At 38.4% G+C, this 24293-nt stretch overlaps 2 protein-coding genes across 2 annotated transcripts; one reads left to right on the top strand and one right to left on the bottom strand.

The window, feature by feature from the left end:
- Positions 1-3028: 3028 nt before the first annotated feature.
- Positions 3029-22569, top strand: LOC119548544. The gene is made up of 5 exons (XM_037855839.1): positions 3029-3165; positions 3979-4469; positions 14341-14446; positions 21292-21817; positions 21878-22569. Exons 2-5 carry the CDS (start codon positions 4083-4085, stop codon positions 22026-22028), a joined length of 1170 nt encoding a protein of 389 aa, XP_037711767.1. The 5' UTR covers positions 3029-3165; positions 3979-4082; the 3' UTR covers positions 22029-22569.
- LOC119548543 (UDP-glucuronosyltransferase) lies at positions 22561-24140 on the bottom strand. Its single transcript, XM_037855838.1, has 2 exons — positions 23479-24140; positions 22561-23413 (listed from the first exon to the last, which is right to left on the bottom strand). Exons 1-2 carry the CDS (start codon positions 24138-24140, stop codon positions 22561-22563), a joined length of 1515 nt encoding a protein of 504 aa, XP_037711766.1.
- Positions 24141-24293: the final 153 nt, after the last annotated feature.

A 24293-nucleotide genomic window follows, 5' to 3' on the forward strand; every position in this document is an offset into this window, starting at 1 on the left:
ACGCCCCTCTCTGGCAAGGCGGGAGCATTCAAGTGTTGCACAACAAAGTGTGAAATAGGAATTCCAAACAATTTCATCGATCGCAGAATACTCTGCCAAATTTAGAAAATTCAATTTTTAAATTCAATAGCGAGAGGTATGATATTTCCCCTCTTTATTTTAATAAAATGATCTTTAATCTGTTTATTAACAGGCCATTTGTTCCTAAGAAAATTAGTATTCCAAAATAAATTAATTTGTATATATAATAATTACATCAAAATATGAACTATATTTAAGGGCATTTAATGGGGTCGCATTGCGGCCACGGTTCCTTGGAAATGGGTAGGAACTTTTTGTCAGCTCGACTGATTGACGGTAGCGCTGAAAGCTGTTGTCCATCATCAACACCACGAATTGAGAACCGCGCGGAGAACCCAGTTCTCAACCGAGAATTCCCGACTTAGAAGCGAGAAATGAAACGCAAATGCTTGGATGCAGATCTTGCGGGTTTTCTTCGCTCACTTGACAGAGATCATTAATAAGATTTATGTGCTATTAGCAGAACCAGCCACAGGCCATAAATAAGATGAAACCGCCGAGGATTCGAGCAGATCTTCAATAGCAAACCTGTTGACAGGCGAACCAACATCTGGAGCTGAATCACATCGTTCCCATAAGAATTTGCATAAGAAACCAAAAAGACCCAGCTGAAAGCGTGCTATCGATAAGCATACTTGTAATTGGCCTGTAAATGAGGCTTTTATAGTCGCCACCTCAGTATGTGGCTGATAACTGTGTGATTACTTCTATTTATAAAGTGTTACAAGATAAGAGCCTTCAAAAAAAAAGGGGATTCAATTAAAATTATCGTTTAATTTCATTAATCCTTATTCTTAAGCAACGGCTCAAAAACTAAGTAATTAAGTATTCTTTTTCTTATAGTAAACTTAACTTTACCATTGAAATGTACTTATTTATTTATAAAAGTAAGTGAAAAGTAATTTAATCATTTTAGCCACTGTTACAATTTATTACGAATGAAATAATTTTATTAGAATTAGTCATGTGAATAACGTCATTGCTTGAAATTTACATTCCAAAAATATATATAATCATATGATCAAGAAAAATTTTGACTCACAAATTTTTGTATTCAAAATCAAGAGGAATCAAATAATTAACCATGTATTTACTGAGAATCTGCTTTGTTTTGGAGCTCTTTACACCTTTCACTCCATTATGAGTAAAAATCGACATTATTTTATCACATTTTGACGTCCGCATTTGTGTATCCTGTTGCATTCTCCAATGAATCATTTGTAGTAAGCGTTAAGAAATTAAATTAATTATACCCGTTACTCGTAGAGTAAAAGGGTATACTAGATTCGTCGGAAAGTATGTAACAGGCAGAAGGAAGCGTTTCCGACCCCATAAAGTATATATATTCTTGATCAGGATCACTAGCCGAGTCGATCTAGCCATGTCCGTCTGTCCGTCTGTCCGGATGAACGCTGAGATCTTGGAAACTATGAGAGCTAGGCTATTGAGATTTGGCGAGCAGATTCCTGAGCTTCTTACGCAGCGCAAGTTTGTTTCAGTAGAGTGCCATGCCCACTCTAACGCCCACAAACCGCCCAAAACTGTGGCTTCTACAGTTTTGATGCTAGAGTAAAAATTTAAACTGAAATGAATTGTTCTCATCAATACCTATCGATTGACCCAAAAAAAAGTTTGCCACGCCCACTTTAACGCCCACAAACGTCAAAAAATCGTAAATATGAACGCGGATATCTCGGAAACTATCAAAGATAGAATATTGGGATTCAGATTTAGATTCCGTAGCCTTGTACGCAGCGCAAGTTTGTTATGCGAATATGCCACGCCCACTCTAACGCCCACAAACCGCCCAAGCCTGTGGCGCCCACAATTTTTATGCTATATTAAAAATTTTAACTGAAATGTATTGGTCTCGTCAATGCCTATCTATTGATCCAAAAAAATTTGCCACGCCTACCCTAACGCCCACAATGCTTAAATCTGTCTTCCGCCGGTAGGTGGCGCATTTAAATCTCGCTTTGCTGCTTGCATATCTCCATTTCCCTTTGGTCCCTTTAGCTGAGTAACGGGTATCTGATAGTCGAGGTACTCGACTATAGCGTTCTTCCTTGTTTTTTTTATGTACAGGTTCGCAAAAAAAAACATGAGAATTAACACATGCCTTTTTTAAAGTGAAAATTGATTTTATCACAATTTTGACAAATTCGTTTTACATTAGTAAAAAACAATTTCTCTGGTGCTGATTAAAATATCATCATAATAGCTTTCGGTAGCGTAAATCATTTGCTTCTAAATTAAATTGCTTCTACACGTTCAAGGTAGCACGTTCGCCAAGCCTCCAATCGGATCTTTAATTCAAAATATATTGTTAAATTTGTAATTATTTTTACAGTCTACAAAAGATCGATTTTCATGTGAGTTTCCACAGTCTTTCCAGGCTGAGCCTTTTCTTTTACGAAAATGACTCACCAATTCATAAGAGAGTGCTCTTAAAAGAAAGCACTCGAATCGCACCAATGTCAGAGTAAAATGAAGTCAAGCTGAGAGAATGAGCTGAAATCAGTTCACACTGTTCAAAAATGCATTCCATTTTGGGAAAATTTTATTATAATTACCCTTACAATTGTTTCATTTTATGACCAAACGAAAAGAGATAATAATAGGAACTTGTTTTTGAACATTTCTTTCTTAGTTCTTACTTATATGCTGAAATTGAGTCATTTTACAAATTTTTTATTCATGTTGTAAATTTTTTTTGTATTTTTAGGATATACGAATATTCTTGAAAATTTAAAATATGAACTGAAAATTACGATATTTTGCTCTTAAAGCGAATAAGAGCATTTTGCCGGTCGTTTTCTGGTGGCTCAGTTTAAGCGCAAAAGTGAGTGAAAAGAGCGACGACGAGAGAATGAGCTTTTCTCACGAGGGGTTTTGAGGCTGCTGTGGATCGCCGGCAAACGTCTTATTTGCAGTTCAAAATAGGCACTCAACGCGCGCGGTTCGCTTGCTCCGTTCAGTTACATTTATAAATAAGATCCTTCAGATCCTAAAAATTATTTCGGAGCTTTGTTAAAAAGTGCAAAAAGTGAACAAAATATGTCCTTAAAAGGATTGTGCAAAAAGGTACATCACTTTAGAAGTTTGGTTTTCCAAAAACATACATCGACCATCTAAATGGATTTACATAAGTGCGCGTATTAATTGACAAATGTGTAGATACACAACATAATAAAATAATTTCACAACTAGTTGTAAAAAATATTATTGCACTTTAATAAGAAATTAAAAACTCAGAATGAATGAAAGGAAACTACAATCAAATTAATTATAACCGGCTTTTTAATTAATTTATTAAAAGTTTCGTGTTTAGTTTTTATTTTTAAAGTAAATAGATAGTTCTACCAGTGAAATTAGTAACATTTTGACAGGCAGACAGCTAAGAAATTGATAGCAAATAAAAAACCATTGATTAAAAAGATTTTTTGTATAATTGCATCCGACAAATTTGCGAGTTCAATGCAGCTGTGCGTTAAGAGCGAAGGCGTGTGCCAAAAATAAAAACATTTAGCTGCCAAAATTATTTAGCAACTTGTTAGACTCGAAAAATTCTCTCACAATTTGGGGGGAAAAAAAATCCTGCAAAATGTAATTAACAGAATCGAAATAAATGACTCATTTGGGTACAAACAAATAAAATAAAAGTGCCAGAACTTTAAAAAGTGATATTAAAAATATAAAAACTTATACATTTATTACGAAAAAAAAAATTAAAAAGTTTGTTAACGTTTTATTCAGAAAACATATATAGTCCTTCAAAATAAATATTTCAGCACCAAACGAGCTTAATTAAAGATAATAATTGTGCAATTATAATGAATAAAAAAAGTGATCTAATCGCACTAAATGCTAATTTATTTTCCTTTTGCTTATTTTCAGAAAAGTGTATAACCAAGAATATTGTGAACCTTTAAAAATAAAATTATCTCAAAAACGAAACATATAAAATTAGCATTATTAAACCACAAAAACGTAATATAAAAATGATTCTGAAAATCGTGCTGGCGGTCATTGCGATCTTCTTTATGAAGACGACACACGTGCATTCCAGTTTTCCAACTGACATAAATAAGAATTATGTAGACATGAGCAATTCGACCTTGCCCAGGACCACCTCTCATCCACATACCTATCGCACTCGTTCTCGTTACTTTCTACCTCTTCGCGAAATTCATAACGAGGAGGAGAAGCACTACGGGGGGTATTCCGAAGATCAGGAGATCCTGAGGTTTCCCCACAAGCGTGTGGCACGTGACCAGGCCATCCAGGAGCTGCTCCACTATGGAGTGGATATCCACCGCAGTGTCAATGGCAACCACGTGGGGCAGTTCGACGATAATCACCTACATTTTGATACCGCCGACACTGGGGTGAGTACTTCATTTTTTATCTGGAGCCCAAGCGATGGCAAACACTTCGCGGAACCCATAAAAATGTAGTCCTGTTGACTCGCTCCAATCTATTTTTTCTTCTCAACCGTTTGAAGCCGAATAAATATTTGTGGATTTGTTTTGTTCGTATAACACTCTAGGAAAGATGAAAAAAAAACCGATTTAAAAAGGAAAATCTTTTTAAAAGATCTTTTGTTCTTGTGATGAATACCTTATCAAGATTTTTTTTGTTTTTGGGTATGATGTATTATTTAATTTTGTATATTCTATATATGATCCATTATATTTAAAGCCCCATTAAAATATTAAGACTTATTTTGATTATGCCTGATACCTGATAGCGCCTCTGAGAGTTCGGCCTTTAAAGTTTGTAAAATGATTTTTATTTCAGAACTGTTGGAATTTTTGAGCAAACCATAAAAATGTTTGAAAATCGATCTCCAGGTTCCTAGAATATACAAATTGCGATTATTTCCTATATGGCATAAATATTTTTTTTATTTTTATTTATATTTTATATTTTATTTTAAATAAACTGCTATGTCAAGGTTTTTTTACTTAGTTGGCCAAATCTCAATAAACTTCCAAAGTATCTTTAGTAGCTGCTGCTACTTGTTGCGCATTAGAATCGGAATGGTTATCAGAATCGGATCGAAACGAGATGGCTCACCTTGAACCTCGGCGCGTAGTGAATCGGAGACGGGTGACTAACCCTGGGACGCGCAATCTCGCCGATCTCCGAGCCACTCACCCATTGCAAATCGAAGATCGAAAAGCCCACCCATATGGCTGGGGATCGGAAAGAAGGAGTTACACAATGGCGGCAATTTTGAAACGTGTTGCGGCAGGTAGGAGCCACCAATTTGGTTAACAAGCCAATTTGGCGGTGTGCAAACGGGAGCCAACATAATGCCCCCAGTTCCAGATTCAGAAGAGAGATCCCTGCTCAACGATCGGTTTCGGTTTCACTTTCCGGCCTGTAATTGTGCCGGTCCGTTTAAAATCGGCAAAGAGCGGGGATCTCGGGAAGAACCTGTAGCTCTGTTGTTTTATTTTCTTTGTTTTTTCATTTTTTCTGTTCCATGGCCGACAGCTGGATGATGATAATAAAAAAGGGGAAAACGTAAACGGGTTGTTAAAGGGATATTTAAGACACGACTTTCCGTTATGGTGGTCCCTCGTCAATTGGCCTAATTGACTTGACAACTTGTAACTGTTGCCGCCCTTAAAGGGAAATCAATCGTGTCTAAATATGTATGGGATTTACTGGGGGGAAATTGTCCCTCTGATTTACTTTGATTACCCATAATTGAGATGGAAAATCTGATAGAAGAATTAATCAATGCCTCGAGTGCTCAAAATACTTCATTTATGAACTTGACAAGTAAATTGAACAGCTTGAAGAGATAAAGATTTTTCAAAACTTTTTATATAGGACTTAATGATTATTTAAGTATAAGCGAATTAAAGAATGGATATATAAAGTGTTTTTATGGAAAAAAAAGTATTTGCCAAATTAAACTGGAACTGCTTAAACAATCGTTCCTCTAATAGGCATTTCCAGGGATATTATTCGAGAAAGCCACTTTCATTTATTCTTAGAATTTGGTTCACATGCTGATATTATCACATAATTTTATTTATATATTCTGAAAGATATGCAGAATATCGAGATTAATACACATTTATTACGTAAGTGAGCAAGAAAACAAACATTTCTGTGGAATTCCCCGAAGCTGACGACAATCACAGCCTGATTCTACGATTCATTCGCTCAACAGCTCCCGATTATTTCCCGCCCCAAAGTCTGAGTTTGATTTGCCTCTTATCGCCCACACTTTTGCTTGAAACTACAAGTAATGCAATCACATACATAGGTACCTTAATAAGCTTTCCTGAAAAGTTAAGGGGGAGATTGGATGTGGAAATGGGGATGGGGATGAAAATGAGAGTGGGTGGCTGATGCACTCGGGCGGCATAAAAAGCTTATGGTCTGTGAGCATGATTTTACCTTAATACCCTCGCCTCCCAGCGACCCTTCTCCTTGGACTCGCAAAAAGAGGAATTTAATATCAGCACTCCGCTTTTAACCGACCCCACCAATTTTCCAGCTATCCAAGGCTTTTCGCCTTGGGAGACCGCTGCACTTGCTTCTGAACTCCCACATGCCATTCCATTTCCCTCGGTGTGTTTACCTTTGCCTGTTTATTTGCCATCACATTCCGAGCGCATAACTGCACTGAGATTGGTAACGGGGAATGGGTATCATATCTTGGCTATGAGCACAGGAATTCCTATTCCAAAAGTTCCTATCAATTCGCCACTTTTATATATGTATACATTTTTTGACATCACTGTGAGATGATGCAATTGTCATCCAAATACACTTCTTTTGAAATTTAAGGGATTTTAAAAAGAAGTATCTCTGCCTTAAACACAAATCGAAGCTAGACTCAAATAGGTCACAATACACAATCTTGCATTGCAACCAGCCAGAACATGAAAACAAATTGATTTAATCTATTAATCATCAAGAACTTAGTTGCTCCACGACAAGGTCAATAAAATCAAAATCTGCATATGTATTTATAGGCAAATGTGCGATTAATATTACTTGATCTGGTCGTTCGCATCGCGAGTCACAATTGTATAATTGCGATAGTTGAATGACTAGAAAATGCCTTTATCAACAGCGGGATTGAAAGAAAAGGAGGTTATCTACGGCAAATAGTTGACGAAGATTCCCTGTGGAGCGGGGAAAAAGAAAGAACTTGAACTCTATGGGCAAAACTTTGAGATTTAAAGAGAGCACTGAAAATAAATCATATGAATTATGCCATTAATATGGTTAAAAAACTAAAAAATTAGTTATGAACTTAAAGAAAAGTTTGTACAAACCCAGTTATTAAAAGTTTGTAAGTTACAGATGCTTCTACAAATCGAATTGCCTATTTTTGGAACACCATTTCACAGCTGTCAATATTTAATCATCTGTTTATAAACAATGCAAATATTTTCCAGTAAACTGGAAGAGCACTTCGCAACTGCAATCATTTCACTTTCGATTCGACGGCGAATAAAGAAATAAACACAAAGTTCTCCGCGCCCTATAAAATTTCTTTCCCCATCCCATTTGTGTTGACTCCCTCTATTGCCACATAGAGTTGAACGATGAAATCTGTTGCCACGCACCAAAGTATATATTCGGGGATAAAGTAAATGTCGGCAAGATTTCTGATTTATTAGCAATCTAAATGTGGCGGGCTTTTCCAAAAAAGAAAACTAATGACGGGCAAATCGGCTTATGACATAATAGCGAACAAACTGCTTTCGGGCGGTCTACATAGTACTCATATGCCAGTGATTTGGCTATGACTAATAGTCCAGCCGACTTTCAGCCACTTGAGGCGGAAGCTCTGAATATTTATGGCAAATCTATAAAATTTTATATTATTAATTTCTAGTCTGCGACACGTCGTCTAATGAACGTGGAAAACTCGTCGTCAACACACAAAAAAAAAAGTGCGTGTGGAAAGTGTGGGGGAACTCGTCGCCAGACCAATAAATTAAGTGCAGAGAGTTCACGCTTTTCGGCTGCTGGCCATAATTAACTGGCCCCGACTGTGCGAACTGGCTGATTGATCGCCGGCGACTTGCTGGCCATTAAACGGGGCATGCGCCAAGAGTCACGCTATTAAGGCCCACCAGCAAATATAAATCATGGCCAAGACGAGGCCCTAATACACTCCTCGCCAGCATAAATCATATAAATTCCTTTGTTCTAAATTTAATGGCAATTTTTCCCTTTGTGTGATCTATGTTTTCCGGGAAGATTTCGCGGAATCAAGCAGTCTTTGGGGGAGATGAAAGAGGTTGTCCGGAATTTATACTTTATAAATCATTTTTATGTTGTGAAAGTTATATCCCAAGGGCTTATCAATTTCGAAATTTCCCACTCTCGAGAATATATTGAAAAAGGAAAACAAACAGAGATTAAATCGATAGGAACAATTATCCTAACCTTATACATAGGTTAGTTCTATTAATTTCCATAAAGCTAACGAAGATAGGTACACCTGTATACATTTTGCATTCCAAAATCAACGATTTCCGTATTCCCCATCGTTTATTTGCGTTCGAGTCTCGCAACAAAGTCAATATTTCCTCTCTGTCAGTCAGTGTATCGCCTTTGATAAATTCAAACAAATTGCAGATTGAAAAGTCAATCTAGAGCAGGCCAGACATGTCGGGAGATCGGCGGATCGGTGGATCGGTGGATTGGTGGATTGTTGGAGCAGCTACGTTTCAATCTCTTGGGCAATCTAGCGGCTATCGATCGGTGCGTGTGGGCGTTGCAATTAGAAGAGTCTGACAACCCCGACACTCCCAGTCCCCCTCGAGGTCCCATTCGATTCCCCCACATCTTTCCATTTTCCCAGACATGTTCTTCAGTTCGACGTCTCGACTGGCAATCAGTTTCTCGATCGATCCCTCCGACTATGAGGATGATGATGCATCAGTTCACATTTCCGGCATTTGCCGAGCTGCGCCAACAGCAACTTGCAACATGTTGCAGCCAGTTTCGGTTGCGAATGGGCGATTTAATTGGTAGGCGCCTCTCTGACTCGATGATTCAACCTCTGACAGGGAAAAACCCAATGTGCTTCTGGTAGATTAGATTAGCGGGATTTTCGAATATATTTTATTTTACGAGTCAATATCTCATTCAATGCTGATAAGCTTTAATGTATTTTTTAATTTAACAGCTGATTACAGTGTTTAAATTTTCAAATAATTTGTCTAACAATCTTATTGATAAACTCGAATGGCTTTATTTTGAATAAAAAATAGTTTTGAGTAGGTAGTTTATTTCTGTTTTTAGTTGATAGTATTAATTTAAATGTACACTAAAATCTACAAAATTAAAAAAGTTTAAAATCTATTAAAATATGTATTAATATCCATCCCTGAACGCCGGCAGCCTGTTCTCTGGCCAGAAACATCACCTCTCTGTCATTGACATTGGCTGGCAACTATGGCCATTTATGGTCCCAAAGGCGGCGCCTTTGCTTTCTGATTTCTGCTTTCAGCCTTGATGCTTTCCTTTTGGCCGCTTTCGTTTTCGCAGTTGGCCGAAAGCAAACAAATATAAAATTGTCATAATAAACGAACCAAGCAGTCGCGGCAGATTTCGCGGCTACATTCGCTCGTTAAAAATTAAAAAGCATTTTATACAGCCAGTCCTTTTGCGCATTTCTTTTTTGTTTCTTTTAAATACTGGCCCCGCTAAAAAGTATAAAATTGTATGGGCTTTTAATGCGAGTAGTTTCAATTAAGATGCAAAAAAGCAGAAAAAAACACCGAGTAAATTTGCAAAGTGTGGACAATTTTAATTACTTAAGTTAATGGTCGAATTGGGAAGAGGGAGGGCGGTGAGTGCCCGCCTAATTGGTACTTTTATGCCAAAAACTGTAAAAGGGGGAACTGGGAATACAATCAGAAAGAGGAAAAAAATGACATATTAACCATACGCCACATGGTCCATCCATAGCTTCCACTTTTCATAGCTGTGCGTGTCTGGGCCATGTTTATAGTTCTAAAAAAAAACGAAAATATATGGAGGCAGATATTTTCCCAAACGTTGCTCGCTGCGCTTTTTCATACATTTTCCCATTTTCCCTGCTTAGCTTTTAGCCAAATTGCAATTGCTACATTTGCGTTTCGCGGCATCGCATTCAACACAAATTAAGAAAACACAAACTGAAAAGCCTTAAAAGCCCACTGTCAACGAACTTCGGATGCCCTAGAGAAGAGAATATTGCATTTTAAAGGAAAAATATGTGGAACATTCCTTTTTTTAGTTTTTTTTTTAAGTTGTCAAATCAATGAGTCGGATTTATTCTTCTCAATGAAAGAAGTTCAGTGTAGTCATGCAAAGAACAGGAAACTTAAAAAAATATATTAAATCTTATCTTTTTATGTATGAACTTTCTGAGTCATTAACTTATAGATTGAATTTATAAATTAAAAAAACTTTTTTAATAGAAATATTTTGAAATGCAATCATAAAAATATACATACATTCAATTATTATGAAATATATAAGTACGTACTTTTCTAGAAAATATTAGATACAAAACTAAAACAATAAATAATAATCTATACCCAAAAATAAAATGTTCTATGATTCTAGACTTAGTGAAATATCGAGATATTCGTCATACTCTTCTGGGTAAAAATTCTAATTTAGCTAAAGCGATTCATTGTGAATGTACTTGCCCATTTAAAGTGTGGATTCCAAGGGGGATTCCGGGGAAATTAAAAGATGTAGGCGAGGAAGGCAGTGCACATTTAGTTGGCCCTGTTTGTTGTACTCTCTTTGGCGTAAACAAATATTGGATTGTACTATTTGCAACTTTGGCCCCCACGCCCAACCAGCCTGCCCTTTCTGGCCCATTATCAACCCCCTCACACCCTACGCCCCTTGGTTGTTTGCACAGTTGTCGGCGAATTTGTTGGCCAGACTTTTTGTGCCGCCTCTGCCACTGTTGATGATGTTCCCCGGTTTCTTTTTCATTTTTTTGCTCATTCACGCATTTTGTAATGCAGAAAGAAGTTCGGGGAAAGGGGGTATTTAATCTTGAACAGGGACAACCCAAAAGAAACACCTTTAAGCCCTGAACCTCGCTGCGAGAGTATTAGTTCTGGAACACCCGAGAAGTACACTTATATTTATTTTAAAGGTACTTTTGTGTACAAAATATCTGTCTCCATGTCTGGCCTCAATATCAGAAGAAATAAATAAAAAAGGCAATTTCATTTTATTTTAGTTGTGCATTATAGTTTTTATTTTAAAGTGTAAGGGCTTGAGGATCATAAAACAGGGTACTGGGTGCGCTATTTGCATTTGGCTCATAACTCTTTTGATTGCAAATAAACCCACGACAGGCTCTTTATTATTGTTGTCGCTGCTGTTGTTGCAACCTTCTGGCTCGTAAAATACCAAACACAAGTCACACCCACGCCAGGAATCCCAATTGAGGCTAAACAAAAAAGGTGTGGAAAAAAAAAACAAGAGTGAAAAATAATAAAGAAACTGCTCCTCCGACCAAAACATCCTTCAAACGCTCAAAACAGAACGGGGGGCAAATGCAAATGAAGTTTGGCTTTTTTTATTATTTTGTATGGCTGGAGAATGGCTGGAGCGGGCCTAACAAAAAAACCAACTGTTTTCGAATACTGTCAACCCGGCAGACACTTAATGGGTTTTTTTTCTGTTCATTTATGTGTCCCTGCTTTAACTTCGGTACCACAGTGAAAAAAGAATAGACCTAAGTTCTGAAAATAAAAATTTTGATTGCAGTTTTGAATATTTTTTAAAGGGTTCTAGGTGTTTAGCAAAATAAATTGTTCAAATTCCTATAGGAATGGTATATCATACACTTATCTTAAGCGAGCTTCAGGCCTGCAGCTACTATAGCTCTATAGACAACCCTCTGTTAGCTTATTGTTTAAACTGCATTAGATAATAATAATAAATTTGTTCAAGTCTTATGTTGTAAAAAATGTATTTCGTAATAGATGAAAATACAAATGGTCCATTGCAACAGTATATTCTGATAATCTAATAGCAAACATAAATGATCCAAAACCTCTTGAAAATTTAAAAACAACTTGTGGTATGTAGCATAATTTTTTCCCTGTGTAGCTTTAGCTCCGGTTCTTGCTCCTGGGATTGGCACTCCAGATTGATGGTAATTCTAGGGGGCAGTGGCGGGGGGATACGGGAGGTTTTTGGGGTCGGGGGAGTCGCCAACTGCCAGCCTGGATGAAATGGCCGTGTCATGGCTGAGCATGCGTAATGAAGCTTAAGTAGAACTGGTTATAAAAAAAGAGAGCTGAGGTGTTGCCTGCAATGCCCGAAGAAATATCAGAAAGGGGGTATGGCAAGGAAACAGGACGGAGAGATTCCAGATCCGATTCGAATGACTTTGATTCTTGTAGGCAAAACGATCGTTGTAAGCAATTCAAACTATTGAGCGAATAATAAAAGATGGAATAGGAATGACAAATAATTAACAAAATACATAGCACAAAAAAACAATGCTTGCGGCAAAAATCCCTATATAACTACTACATTTATAAAATATAAATAACAGACGTAGTGTAATATCAAGAAAAATACAAGATATTTCATCGATTCACTTAAATCATACAAATTAATAGATACAAATAAAAAGAGAAGGTCCTAAAAGTGTATATAAAGGTGTAAACAAGTATTTTCTACGATTATTAATGAATGTTATTATTGTAAGAAATTAGTAAAGAATGCCTAAACACACATAAATGAATTAAAGCATTATTTAAAAGGATGCTTAAACATACACGTATTAAACAATTTTTCAATAGATATATTGAGAACTTAATTACCTTTAAAATCTAAGATTAAAGGGACTCCTGATTCAGTAAAGTCAAAAAATTCTTGAAGTCATGCAGGGTATTCATTAGACCCCCGAATAAATATATAGTTTATGCATCCGAACCATTAGCTGCTTTTGCATGCATGGGACATGACTTGGCGTAAAACCCTTCAATTTCAATTTACAAACGAGGGATCCCCCACCGCCCACCGCCCAACCCCGCAGCCTTTCTCCCATTTCGCCGGCCATTTCACTTAACGCTTTGGCGACTCTGCTGGGAATGCGAATGGAGTTGTATCCTGGCTGCTTTATCCTTTCTGCTCCTGCTGGTGTCATTTTTCTTACATGCACACTTCATTTATTACACCCAGAAGGCAGGCACTCCCGCATTTCCTCCTCGTCGCATTATGTATCACTTATATGCATGTCGTTAGTTTTCATGACATTCGGGGGGCGCCTTTTTGGGGCTGGGAAAACGTGGGAAAAGCGAGTGCATCCCTTTGTTGAAAATCGATATACGTGTGTGGCAATGCAAATTGTAAAAGTTTTCCCCAACATCCGCTGCTGTTGCTCTTTGAGCTGTAAGTGATAGCTTTTCAGGTGCTCTCAGGTGTGGCACGCAGTGCACTTGTTATTCCCCCCTTTGCTGCGGCTCTCGTGTGAGCGTGTTAAAAATCTGTTAAATAAATCAAAATCGCTGCGTGAGCACAACTGGCCACCATAAATCAAAAGGCATAAATCGAATTTAATTTTTATTCGCCCTTTGTGAACAAATTGGAGGGAAAACACTGAAATCAAGAACAATGACAGGAAAATTTAAATATTTCACAACTACCAATGCGATTACCAATGCGATTTTAAAATTTTGCAAACAAAAAAACTCTGTTTTATAAGCAGCTTCCGGCACTTGATACATTAAAAAAAATTAATAAAGAAGACAAAGGTCAATAGAATCTCAATACATTTCGCTCTAAGCTGAAATTCTTATTGCACAATAATGACAAATTATATTGCAAAGCAATATGTTAAAAATATGTACCAAGAATAATTAATTTTATATAATTCTCGATTGACTAAATATTGGAAAAACATTTTTATGTGCTGCCTGGCACATTGCACAATCCAATTTATTAGCAGGTCAGTATGTTTTTACTCTTATAAAAATTGTCATAAAATTGTGTTCACTTTATGGATGAAAAATATCTGGAAAAGGAACATTGCTCCACTACATTGTGCAATAATAATGAAAGCCGCAAAAGTTCGTTATGCAAATCGAAAATAGAGTTACATGGTCACCGCACAACCAACAAATAAATAAAAGATAAACCGACTATGCCTATAAATATGCTGAAATATTTCTGCATTGGCTTATCTGCTTGCAATTTACTAATATCATATATTTTTCCTTCTTTTTTGTTTCATGAAAACAGAACGAGGACTTTCCAACAAATCAGCCTGTGGTGGGGACTGCCAAAAGGGAAATCCAGTCGGGAACCTCAAATGCCGTCGAGGAGGCTAGAATACGGAAAATCAACAGTGAGTAAACTTTACCCTTTTTAAAGATTTTCCTCGGTCGGGGTTCATTGTGGCCATTAATGGCTTCTTCCCCCGCCCCCCCTTTCCCACGTAATTGTGCTGCAAATAGATGTCCGAGGCGCCCGCCCATGATCATCACGTTCTGGCCATAAAAAATGTGCTAAGCAAATGTGCTAAGCGAACTCTATGCAATTCGCTATGAAAAAGGGCGAAACAAGCCAAACAAAACGCCATCAAATGCCCTTTGATGTGGGAAAAGGAGGGCTAGGCGTACAGTTGAGGTCAAATTAATATGAGCGGAATAAATGAGGTGACTGCTTACACTTTTAAGAATTTTGATGAGTGTCTCATGGGTATGCTTGTTAAATTGTTAATATACTAGTATTTATTTATACAAAGTCCGTAGGTAAAGGGTTATTAAGCCAATAAAATAAAAACATTAATGTGCAAAATATAACTTTTACCAGTTAAATTCTGTCGGAACCTCTTATTATTTATTTGAAAACTTTAGGCCAAAATTTTTTCATTTACCAATTATATTAAAAATAAATAAAACAAGAAAGAACGCTATAGTCGAGGGCCTCGACTATCAGATACCCGTTACTCAGCTAAAGGGACCAAAGGGAAATGGAAATAAGCAAGCAGCAAAGCAAGACTGAAATGCGCCACCTACCGGCGGTAGACAGATTTAAGCGTTATGGGCGTTAGGGTGGGCGTGGCAAATTTTTTTTTTGGTCAATCGATAGGTATTGACGAAAATTTGTATCTAGCATGAAAATTGTGGGCGCCACAGGCTTGGGCGGTTTGTGGGAGTTAGAGTGGGCGTGGCATATTCGCGTATCAAAATTGCGCTGCGTACAAAGCTACGGAATCTAAATCTGAAATCCTGATTCTATATCTTTGATAGTTTCCGAGATATCCACGTTCATACTTACGATTTTTTGAAGTTTGGGGGCGGTTTGTGGGCGATAATGTGGGCGTGGCAAACTTTTTTTTAAGTCAATCGATAGGTATTGATGAGAACAATACATTTCAGTTAAAATTTTTATTCTAGGGCGTGGCACTCTACTGAAACAAACTTGCGCTGCGTAAGAAGCTCAGCTCAATAGCCTATCTCTCATAGTTTCCAAGATCTCAGCGTTCATCCGGACAGACAGACGGACAGACGGACATGGCTAGATCGACTCGGCTAGTGATCCTGATCAAGAATATATATACTTTATGGGGTCGGAAACGCTTCCTTCTGCCTGTTACATACTTTCCGACGAATCTAGTATACCCTTTTACTCTACGAGTAACGGGTATAAACATAATTTTTTAACATTTCATCTCATTTTGTATACTTATTTTGCTTACTTTTTAAAATGTACAATACTATATTTTTTAGTTGTATCATTTATTGTATATGCAAGAATGCTATGAAATACCAAGGCAACATTTGCAATTCCGCAACTGTATCTGAGGTCCGGGCCAATCCCAGTTGCTTTTCCTGTTATTTATGACAATGGAAATGAAAATGACTGTTTTATCCTTTGGCACGTGACTCTCCTTGTGAATGATGGCAAACCAGAGCACAAGTGTCAACAACAGGATGGGTGCAAAGTCAGGCACGAGCTTAACTCACGCACTTAACTTTCTAACCGTAGAAAAGAGAGTGAAAACTCCGCCTTAAGGAGTTGAAAAATTACCCAAAAGATACTTTTCCCCAGTATTTCTTCCTTTTTCACCGTTTTTGGTCTCTTGGGTGATGCATCTGCACTTTCATTGCAATTAAAAGAAGAGTTTCCTTGTTAAACAAATACACACATCCCACTTCTGCTAGTTAAAGCTGTTGGTGCTTTTTTTTTTGGGGCGGGAATAAGAGACTTTCATAGGTCTAGCCAATTACTTCATTACAAGCCTGGTGCCACCAGGCTTTAGCAAATTCACGTTAGAGGTACAGTGAGAAATAATCATGTGCTATGAGAAAATTATGTGCTAGAGCTTCAGAAAGAATTATTTTACAAATCCCAAAGAAATTGTATATTTTTTGTTTAAAATATGGAAAGTGTTTAGAAAAGTTTTATTAAAAAAAAATAATATAAAGAAATATAAAAATAAAAGATATACAAAGATATATACATTTTGAATGCTTTTTTATATATAAAGGATAGTAAAGATTGATTGAAATATAGACAATGCACTATGAGATTTGTAGCAAATTCAAATATTTGAATTGTATACCCATTTTTTCTCCAGTGTATTGACAATTACGAGACAACCACAAACTCAACCCAGACCTCTGACAATGAAATGTGAGCTCGGTCTGTCTCAATACTTTTTTTTTGTATCTCCACCCCCTTTCTGCATTTTCTCTGTCTTTTGCATTTGAGTGGAAAATTGTTGTCGCTTAATGGGCGCGAAAATTGTTTTTGGGAAAACCGTTAAGAGCGTGTGGACAGAGTCGGCGCAAAAGCCAACGAAAGTGTGTCACTCAGCCTGGGAAATTGTCAATGGAAATGCCCGCCGATGGTTGCCGTTAATTTCTAATGATGCAATTTTCGTATCTCATTCAATTTGACCAGCTGCAGTTGTTCTGGTTGATTCTTCGCTTTTGTTAATCATCTCAGATTGTTTGACGCCTATTATCTCTTATCTGAAAGTTGAGGTTGCTTGCCTTTGATGACTCCAACAATTCCGCAAAACACCTGAAATTAGCGTAATCTAGATTATTTGAAAATTACTAATATACTTAAATATATATAACAAGAACGGCTTGGTTTTTATAGAAATTTGCACGTCAACTAAAACTTATTAAAAAGCTTTTTTAGAAAGCTTGTAGCAAATCAAAGTTAAGGAAAGGATATACTTATTCATAGGTATACCTAGCAATAAATTAAATTAAATTAATTTTTAAGAAATATACCGTCAGCCCCTTATCAAATTAACAAATATTATTATCTCATTATTTTCACGACTTTGAATGCAGTTCCTTGCGTGAAATTGATAAAACTTAATTAGAAGTTTTCAGAGCTGTGCGATGATATCATATATTTATCATATATTTTTATGTGCGGAGATTAGAGACATTTGCATTGGACAAACTTTTCCTCAATTAAATGACGTGTAACATTTTGCAGCAGTCGAAATTACTTTATTGGCCAAGCTCAAATGCTGGCCATGGTAAACCCTGGCAATTTGAGGGGTTCTTCCCCTCACCTCATCATGTTTGAAGTCCGTCAGTTTGGCCCACATTTTCATGGGCAGTGACGTCAAGTTCAAAGGCAGCAAAGCAGACTTTCCTTAACCCAGGCAACAAGAACATTGCAAATTCCCCCTTTCTTTGCAGATCCCTCCCCCTATTTTCCACCCCGCCATCCCCTTCGAAGGCCCTGGGTTTTCAGCACTCCTGGCTTGTTCAGCTAGAACCTCTTGAATTATTCATGTGGTTGTTGTGGCTGAAGCAGCTTCGCAAACTCTGAGTATAGAACACCTCCATCACCCTTGCCACTACATCCTGCAGCTACCTCAAATACACTAAGACAAAATTGAAATTATAAATACTTTATTTCTTTCTTAATATATGTACAGACCTCTTAAGCAATCACTTATGATGGCCAGAGGGCCAAATTTATGGGATCCTAATGTATTTGTTATTAATGAAAAGTCTTAAAAGCGGTTATTTAAATTAACAAAACAAGTAATAACACTTAAACATAATCCATTCAGCTTTACTAGCTTTAAAGTTTGGGGGATTGTAATAAATCTTCAGGAAGTTATTGTATGATTGTTAAAATTGGCTGAAGATCAGTATAGATATTCATAAAAAAAAACATTTTTGCCAACCGGCTCAAGTATTTTGTATAACTCCTCGTTAACTAAAATAACCTCATCTTCTTATTTATATAACAAGGAAGAACGCTATAGTCGAGTACCTCGACTATCAGATACCCGTTACTCAGCTAAAGGGACCAAAGGGAAATGGAGATATGCAAGCAGCAAAGCGAGATTTAAATGCGCCACCTACCGGCGGAAGACAGATTTAAGCATTGTGGGCGTTAGGGTAGGCGTGGCAAATTTTTTTTGGATCAATCGATAGGCATTGACGAGACCAATACATTTCAGTTAAAATTTTTAATCTAGCATACAAATTGTGGGCACCACAGGCTTGGGCGGTTTGTGGGCGTTAGAGTGGGCGTGGCATATTTGCGTAACAAACTTGCGCTGCGCACAAGGCTACGGAATCTAAATCTGAAATCCCAATACTCTATCTTTGATATTTTCCGAGATATCCGCGTTCATATTTACGATTTTTTGAAGTTTGTGGGCGGTTTGTGGGCGTTAGAGTGGGCGTGGCAAACTTTTTTTTGGGTCAATCGATAGGTATTGATGAGAACAATTCATTTCAGTTTAAATTTTTACTCTAGCGTCAAAACTGTAGAAGCCACAGTTTTGGGCGGTTTGTGGGCGTTAGAGTGGGCGTGGCACTCTACTGAAACAAACTTGCGCTGCGTAAGAAGCTCAGGAATCTGCTCGCCAAATCTCAATAGCCTAGCTCTCATAGTTTCCAAGATCTCAGCGTTCATCCGGACAGACAGACGGACAGACGGACAGACGGACAGACGGACAGACGGACAGACGGACAGACGGACAGACGGACATGGCTAGATCGACTCGGCTAGTGATCCTGACCAAGAATATATATACTTTATGGGGTCGGAAACGCTTCCTTCTGCCTGTTACATACTTTCCGACGAATCTAGTATACCCTTTTACTCTACGAGTAACGGGTATAAAAATTGTATTGCACTTTAGCTCTTTTTTTATTTTGGTATATTGAGTCTTAAATGGATTTTTCGACAGTGTACAAATACCCATCTGCCCCCTCCCAGCGGGCTCGTTAAGTTGATGATTCAATCATGGGGCATTTATGAAAATTACATATGGAGCCAACAGTTGAATCTTCCTTGGAGATTCGCCCGGAAAGTTGATCTCCCAGTAGGTGAATGAATGCAGACTGGGACTAGGACCTGGGATTAGCTCGGTTAACTGCACATTGGGTGGTCTTTGAAGACACTTTCCCCCTGCTGGCCAATCCGCTTGGTTCCTGCGACTTTACGACCGCCAGACAGACGAGAAAAAATTAATTCCGCATGCAAAGATCGCTTCTGAACGTTTTATTTTTTTTATGGCCGCGACAAAAGACCATAAATAAAACTCGCCTGCAACGGTAAACTTAAGCCAGCCGAAAAGGCCTTAAAGGGGCAATCTACAGCAGCCGATCAATAAAAAAAGTCGGATCGCACAAATGATCTTAAGCCGATGGCCTGGCAAAAAGCCAGTGGGCGATCGAAAACGCTACCGAAACGCACGAAAGACATTGAAAACGGGGTAAAAGGGGGAAATTTCTGGCAGTTTACTGAACCGACCGATCGAAAAGGCGAATGAACCGCACTTTAGTGGGCTATTAAGTAATGAGCCTGGTAACTGGTTATTCCAATGACACACATAAGCGAAAATGTGTTTATGTCAATAGGTTGCGTGTAAAAATGTATCATTTCAGGGGATTATTCATAGCAGCAGGATGCCATTTTATTGCTTTAATTCATAGCTTGTACATTAGAAATTTAACATCATATTAGCTTTACTTGGTTAATGGTTTTTAGTATCAGTTTGTTGTAAAGAGTAATCACAATTTCTTTTATTTAGTCAGTGCCTTACAGTGTATACTTTATTTAGGGAGGTATAAAATCAGTAATATTTTTATTTTTCTTAACAACATTGTAAACAAAATTTTAGACACTCACTCAACAATAATACAAAAAACAAGGAAGAACGCTATAGTCGAGTACCTCGACTATCAGATACCCGTTACTCAGCTAAAGGGACCAAAGGGAAATGGAGATATGCAAGCAGCAAAGCGAGATTTAAATGCGCCACCTACCGGCGGAAGACAGATTTAAGCATTGTGGGCGTTAGGGTAGGCGTGGCAAATTTTTTTTGGATCAATCGATAGGCATTGACGAGACCAATACATTTCAGTTAAAATTTTTAATCTAGCATACAAATTGTGGGCACCACAGGCTTGGGCGGTTTGTGGGCGTTAGAGTGGGCGTGGCATATTTGCGTAACAAACTTGCGCTGCGCACAAGGCTACGGAATCTAAATCTGAAATCCCAATACTCTATCTTTGATATTTTCCGAGATATCCGCGTTCATATTTACGATTTTTTGAAGTTTGTGGGCGGTTTGTGGGCGTTAGAGTGGGCGTGGCAAACTTTTTTTTGGGTCAATCGATAGGTATTGATGAGAACAATTCATTTCAGTTTAAATTTTTACTCTAGCGTCAAAACTGTAGAAGCCACAGTTTTGGGCGGTTTGTGGGCGTTAGAGTGGGCGTGGCACTCTACTGAAACAAACTTGCGCTGCGTAAGAAGCTCAGGAATCTGCTCGCCAAATCTCAATAGCCTAGCTCTCATAGTTTCCAAGATCTCAGCGTTCATCCGGACAGACAGACGGACAGACGGACAGACGGACAGACGGACAGACGGACAGACGGACAGACGGACAGACGGACATGGCTAGATCGACTCGGCTAGTGATCCTGACCAAGAATATATATACTTTATGGGGTCGGAAACGCTTCCTTCTGCCTGTTACATACTTTCCGACGAATCTAGTATACCCTTTTACTCTACGAGTAACGGGTATAATAATTAGAAAATGTTCCTCAACTCAGTTTCGTGTTAGTTAAAAGGTATTTATAATCTAAAAACTCTTCATGAATATGATTATATAAAGCATATTATATTGTATCTTATATCCTTAAAATTATAACCCTTCTCTGTTGTTTGATTTCTCCGCAGTTGCCCGTAACAAGGCACTCAAAAACAGGGTCGAAGCTCACAGATTGTATATGTTAGAGTACGGGGCCTGTCGATGGCCAAGGCCAGAGGTTGTCCACATCGCGACGGAAACCGACACGGTCTACTCCCCCCGGGCCACGATCCTTCACCGGTGCAGCGATAGGATCGGATGCTGCGAACCACAGAAAACCTGCACGGTGAAGACGAATGAGACGGTGGAGCGGGAGTTCACCATGCAGCGGGGCCATTACTCGGTGTCCAAAATTCTTTACATGCAGAATCACACGGAGTGCGAGTGCGTGTTTGTGGAAACTCGTCGCAAACGCAGTCCCACCTGCCAATGTCCGAAGCACTTCATCGACTTTAGCTGGGCGAGATCGCCTCCGTCGGCGGAGGAGGAGGAGCATCTGGAGGTGCTTCTGCTGGAGCGGCAGGAGCCGCGCTGTCGATGCGACTGCCACCTCAGCGACGACACGTGCCAGAGGCTGAAGAACGGCGTCGAGGGATTCTCGGTGATGGAGCGACGGTGAGTTATTAAAAAGAAATCTGAATCGTTAGAACATTTTATAATCCTTTTCTTTCACAGACGCATTCAAAGCGGAGAAGTCACTCCGCCCTTCTGCAATTTCGGCCTATATGACATCAGAAACGGCCGTTGTCCGCGTCCGGGAATTCGAAATCCGAATCTGAATGTGCCACAATACATCCAGTCGAGGCGCCAAGATGGCAAGAGCTAAACCAAAACCCCCATCAAAAACAATCAATCCAGAACTGTCCATAAACTAAAAAACTACTTATACAATACTACTATTTAAAGTTACGAGTGAGCCATTGAACAACAAAAAATCCAGAACTGATTCATTGGATTGACGGATAGACTCTCCCAATGATAGTGTTTTGGTGAACTAATTCACTAAATGCATTTTATGGGAACTTCCATATGTTTAGTCGTTAGTATAATGAGCTATAATATTTAAAGATTGCGTTTTCCACAGGGTGAAGATCAACCTTTTCAAAAACAAAAAACGCATTTTAAATAATAATTCTACAGCACATACACATTAAATAAAACGTATATAGTAATAAATGCTGAAAGTAAGATGCCAGTAAAAGAAAAAAAAGCTAGAAACAAAAATACATCACATAGACCCAAGTTCCGATCAGAAGTATTGTAAAACAACATTCGAGTTACTTAAGTTATCGTCGATTAAGTTCACCTCCTAAGCTACTTATGTAATATATTTGTATACAATTAAACGATACTTCTAGTCACAACAAGCGATTTATTTTTCTGAGTATGGTTATGGTTAGAATTAAGACCCCATAGATGATCACATAAACATCGATGGCATAATATTCGATGACATTTAGTTGCCTGGCGGGATTGCATAAATTTCTGGCTCCTTTGTGACGAATGATGTACTCGATCCAATAATTGGCCAAATTGCTAGACTTCATTGGACGATCTCGATAAATTTGGGAGGCTATGGATATGGATTCAGCATAACTTGGAGATCTAAGTATTCTATCCATTGTTTTGGCTAGTTCGAAATGAGTGAGGTTATGAGTAGACAATGTAAGGCCCCAATTTTTGGATTGCATCCTCTGAAGATTTCCTCGTTGATCGCCTATCAAAGGTAGTCCCAGCATGGGCACTCCATAGTATAGAGCCTCCGATAGACTGCCTTTTCCACCATGAGTGATACACAATCGAACTTTTCCACTGGCCAATAACTGACTTTGGGGCCACCATTTGGCGACTTTTAAATGAGGATTATCAAGACTGATAGCACTCCGATTTGGTCCATCGTAAGTCCAGTAAATGTCATAGTCCGCAAAGTGAGCAAAAGCTTTTGTAAAAGTCTCCAGCAGTTTCTGAGTAGATTTCCGCCAAGTGAAACGAGTTCCCAAACTAAAGATAATTATCGATCGATTGCTTGTTGATATTTCCAATGAGGTGTCAACTGATTTCTGTTCCAAGACAATACCTCCTATATCCACCATATTTGGTAATAGTGGAGCTATAGGCCCCTCGCTGATCATGTGATGATTATTTAGGGCCAAAGCAACCGATTGGCGCATGGTTTCAAAGCTAGGATAACGAGGTTCGGGAAAATGTACGCTAGAAATAAAAAAAATTGCATTATTAAATTAAACATACTTAATATAATTATTTCCAATACATACCTGTAAATCCTTGCTAGAACTCTCCTCGCCAATACTTCCATAAGCTTCTCCCAAACTCCAAAGATCCAGGCTGAGATTCCACTTCTCTGGTGTCCATCATACGGTTGTGGGACATACCATCGCTCTTCGGGATTGCCCATGAGGCTGTTCACAAATCCAGTGGGCTGTTGGGTGGAAATTATGGCCACTGGGCAGTTAAAATGAGCAGCCACTCCCAACAGATGATCGTTGAAATGATAGCCCAATAGTAGGAGACCATAGGGAATATTGGGTGCATTTTTTAGGAATTTCTTCCACTCTGGCAGATCGAGCAAATCTCCAGAACGTTCCAGCCGCTTAAACATCCGTTCCAAGCGCCAAATTAGGTCCGAGGAAGACCCTCTCTGCTCCTCTTCTGGCTGCTTCCATGGAATCAAAATGTGTGACACATTTCCCCGCAATTCCTGCTCCTCCAACGGCAATGTGGTGACCAAAGTTAAGTGGTGACCCTTCTGTGACAGAGCTCGACATACTGCCAAATGGACCATTAACTGGGACCGATGAACATTGACGAATAGACCCAAAATATGATGGGATTCCACTGGCGCTATGTTATCAGACAGCAGGAAAAATGCTGTGAAAGCGAACCACAAATGTGACCGACTGACCGGCAAACCTTTCATGACTGAGGCGCGCGACTCAATTTCACATTAACAGCTAATTAGCGGAGTCGCAACGAACGCACAATTAATCAATCAAAATGATATCGGGCAATTTGGTTACCCAACGAGACCAAAAACCGTGATGTCATGGGACTGACAGCTTTGGATCCACTA

Source organism: Drosophila subpulchrella, chromosome 2L (assembly GCF_014743375.2).
Source record: "Drosophila subpulchrella strain 33 F10 #4 breed RU33 chromosome 2L, RU_Dsub_v1.1 Primary Assembly, whole genome shotgun sequence".
NCBI lineage: Eukaryota > Metazoa > Arthropoda > Insecta > Diptera > Drosophilidae > Drosophila > Drosophila subpulchrella.

Coding starts and splice junctions, on each gene's coding strand:
- LOC119548544 (XM_037855839.1), top strand. CDS start 4,083: ATGATTCTGAAAATCGTGCTGGCGGTCATTGCGATCTTCTTTATGAAG. Junction 14,447..21,291: donor TAGAATACGGAAAATCAACA/GTGAGTAAACTT, acceptor ATTTCTCCGCAG/TTGCCCGTAACAAGGCACTC. Junction 21,818..21,877: donor TTCTCGGTGATGGAGCGACG/GTGAGTTATTAA, acceptor TTTCTTTCACAG/ACGCATTCAAAGCGGAGAAG.
- LOC119548543 (XM_037855838.1), bottom strand. CDS start 24,140: ATGAAAGGTTTGCCGGTCAGTCGGTCACATTTGTGGTTCGCTTTCACA. Junction 23,414..23,478: donor GTTCTAGCAAGGATTTACAG/GTATGTATTGGA, acceptor TTTTATTTCTAG/CGTACATTTTCCCGAACCTC.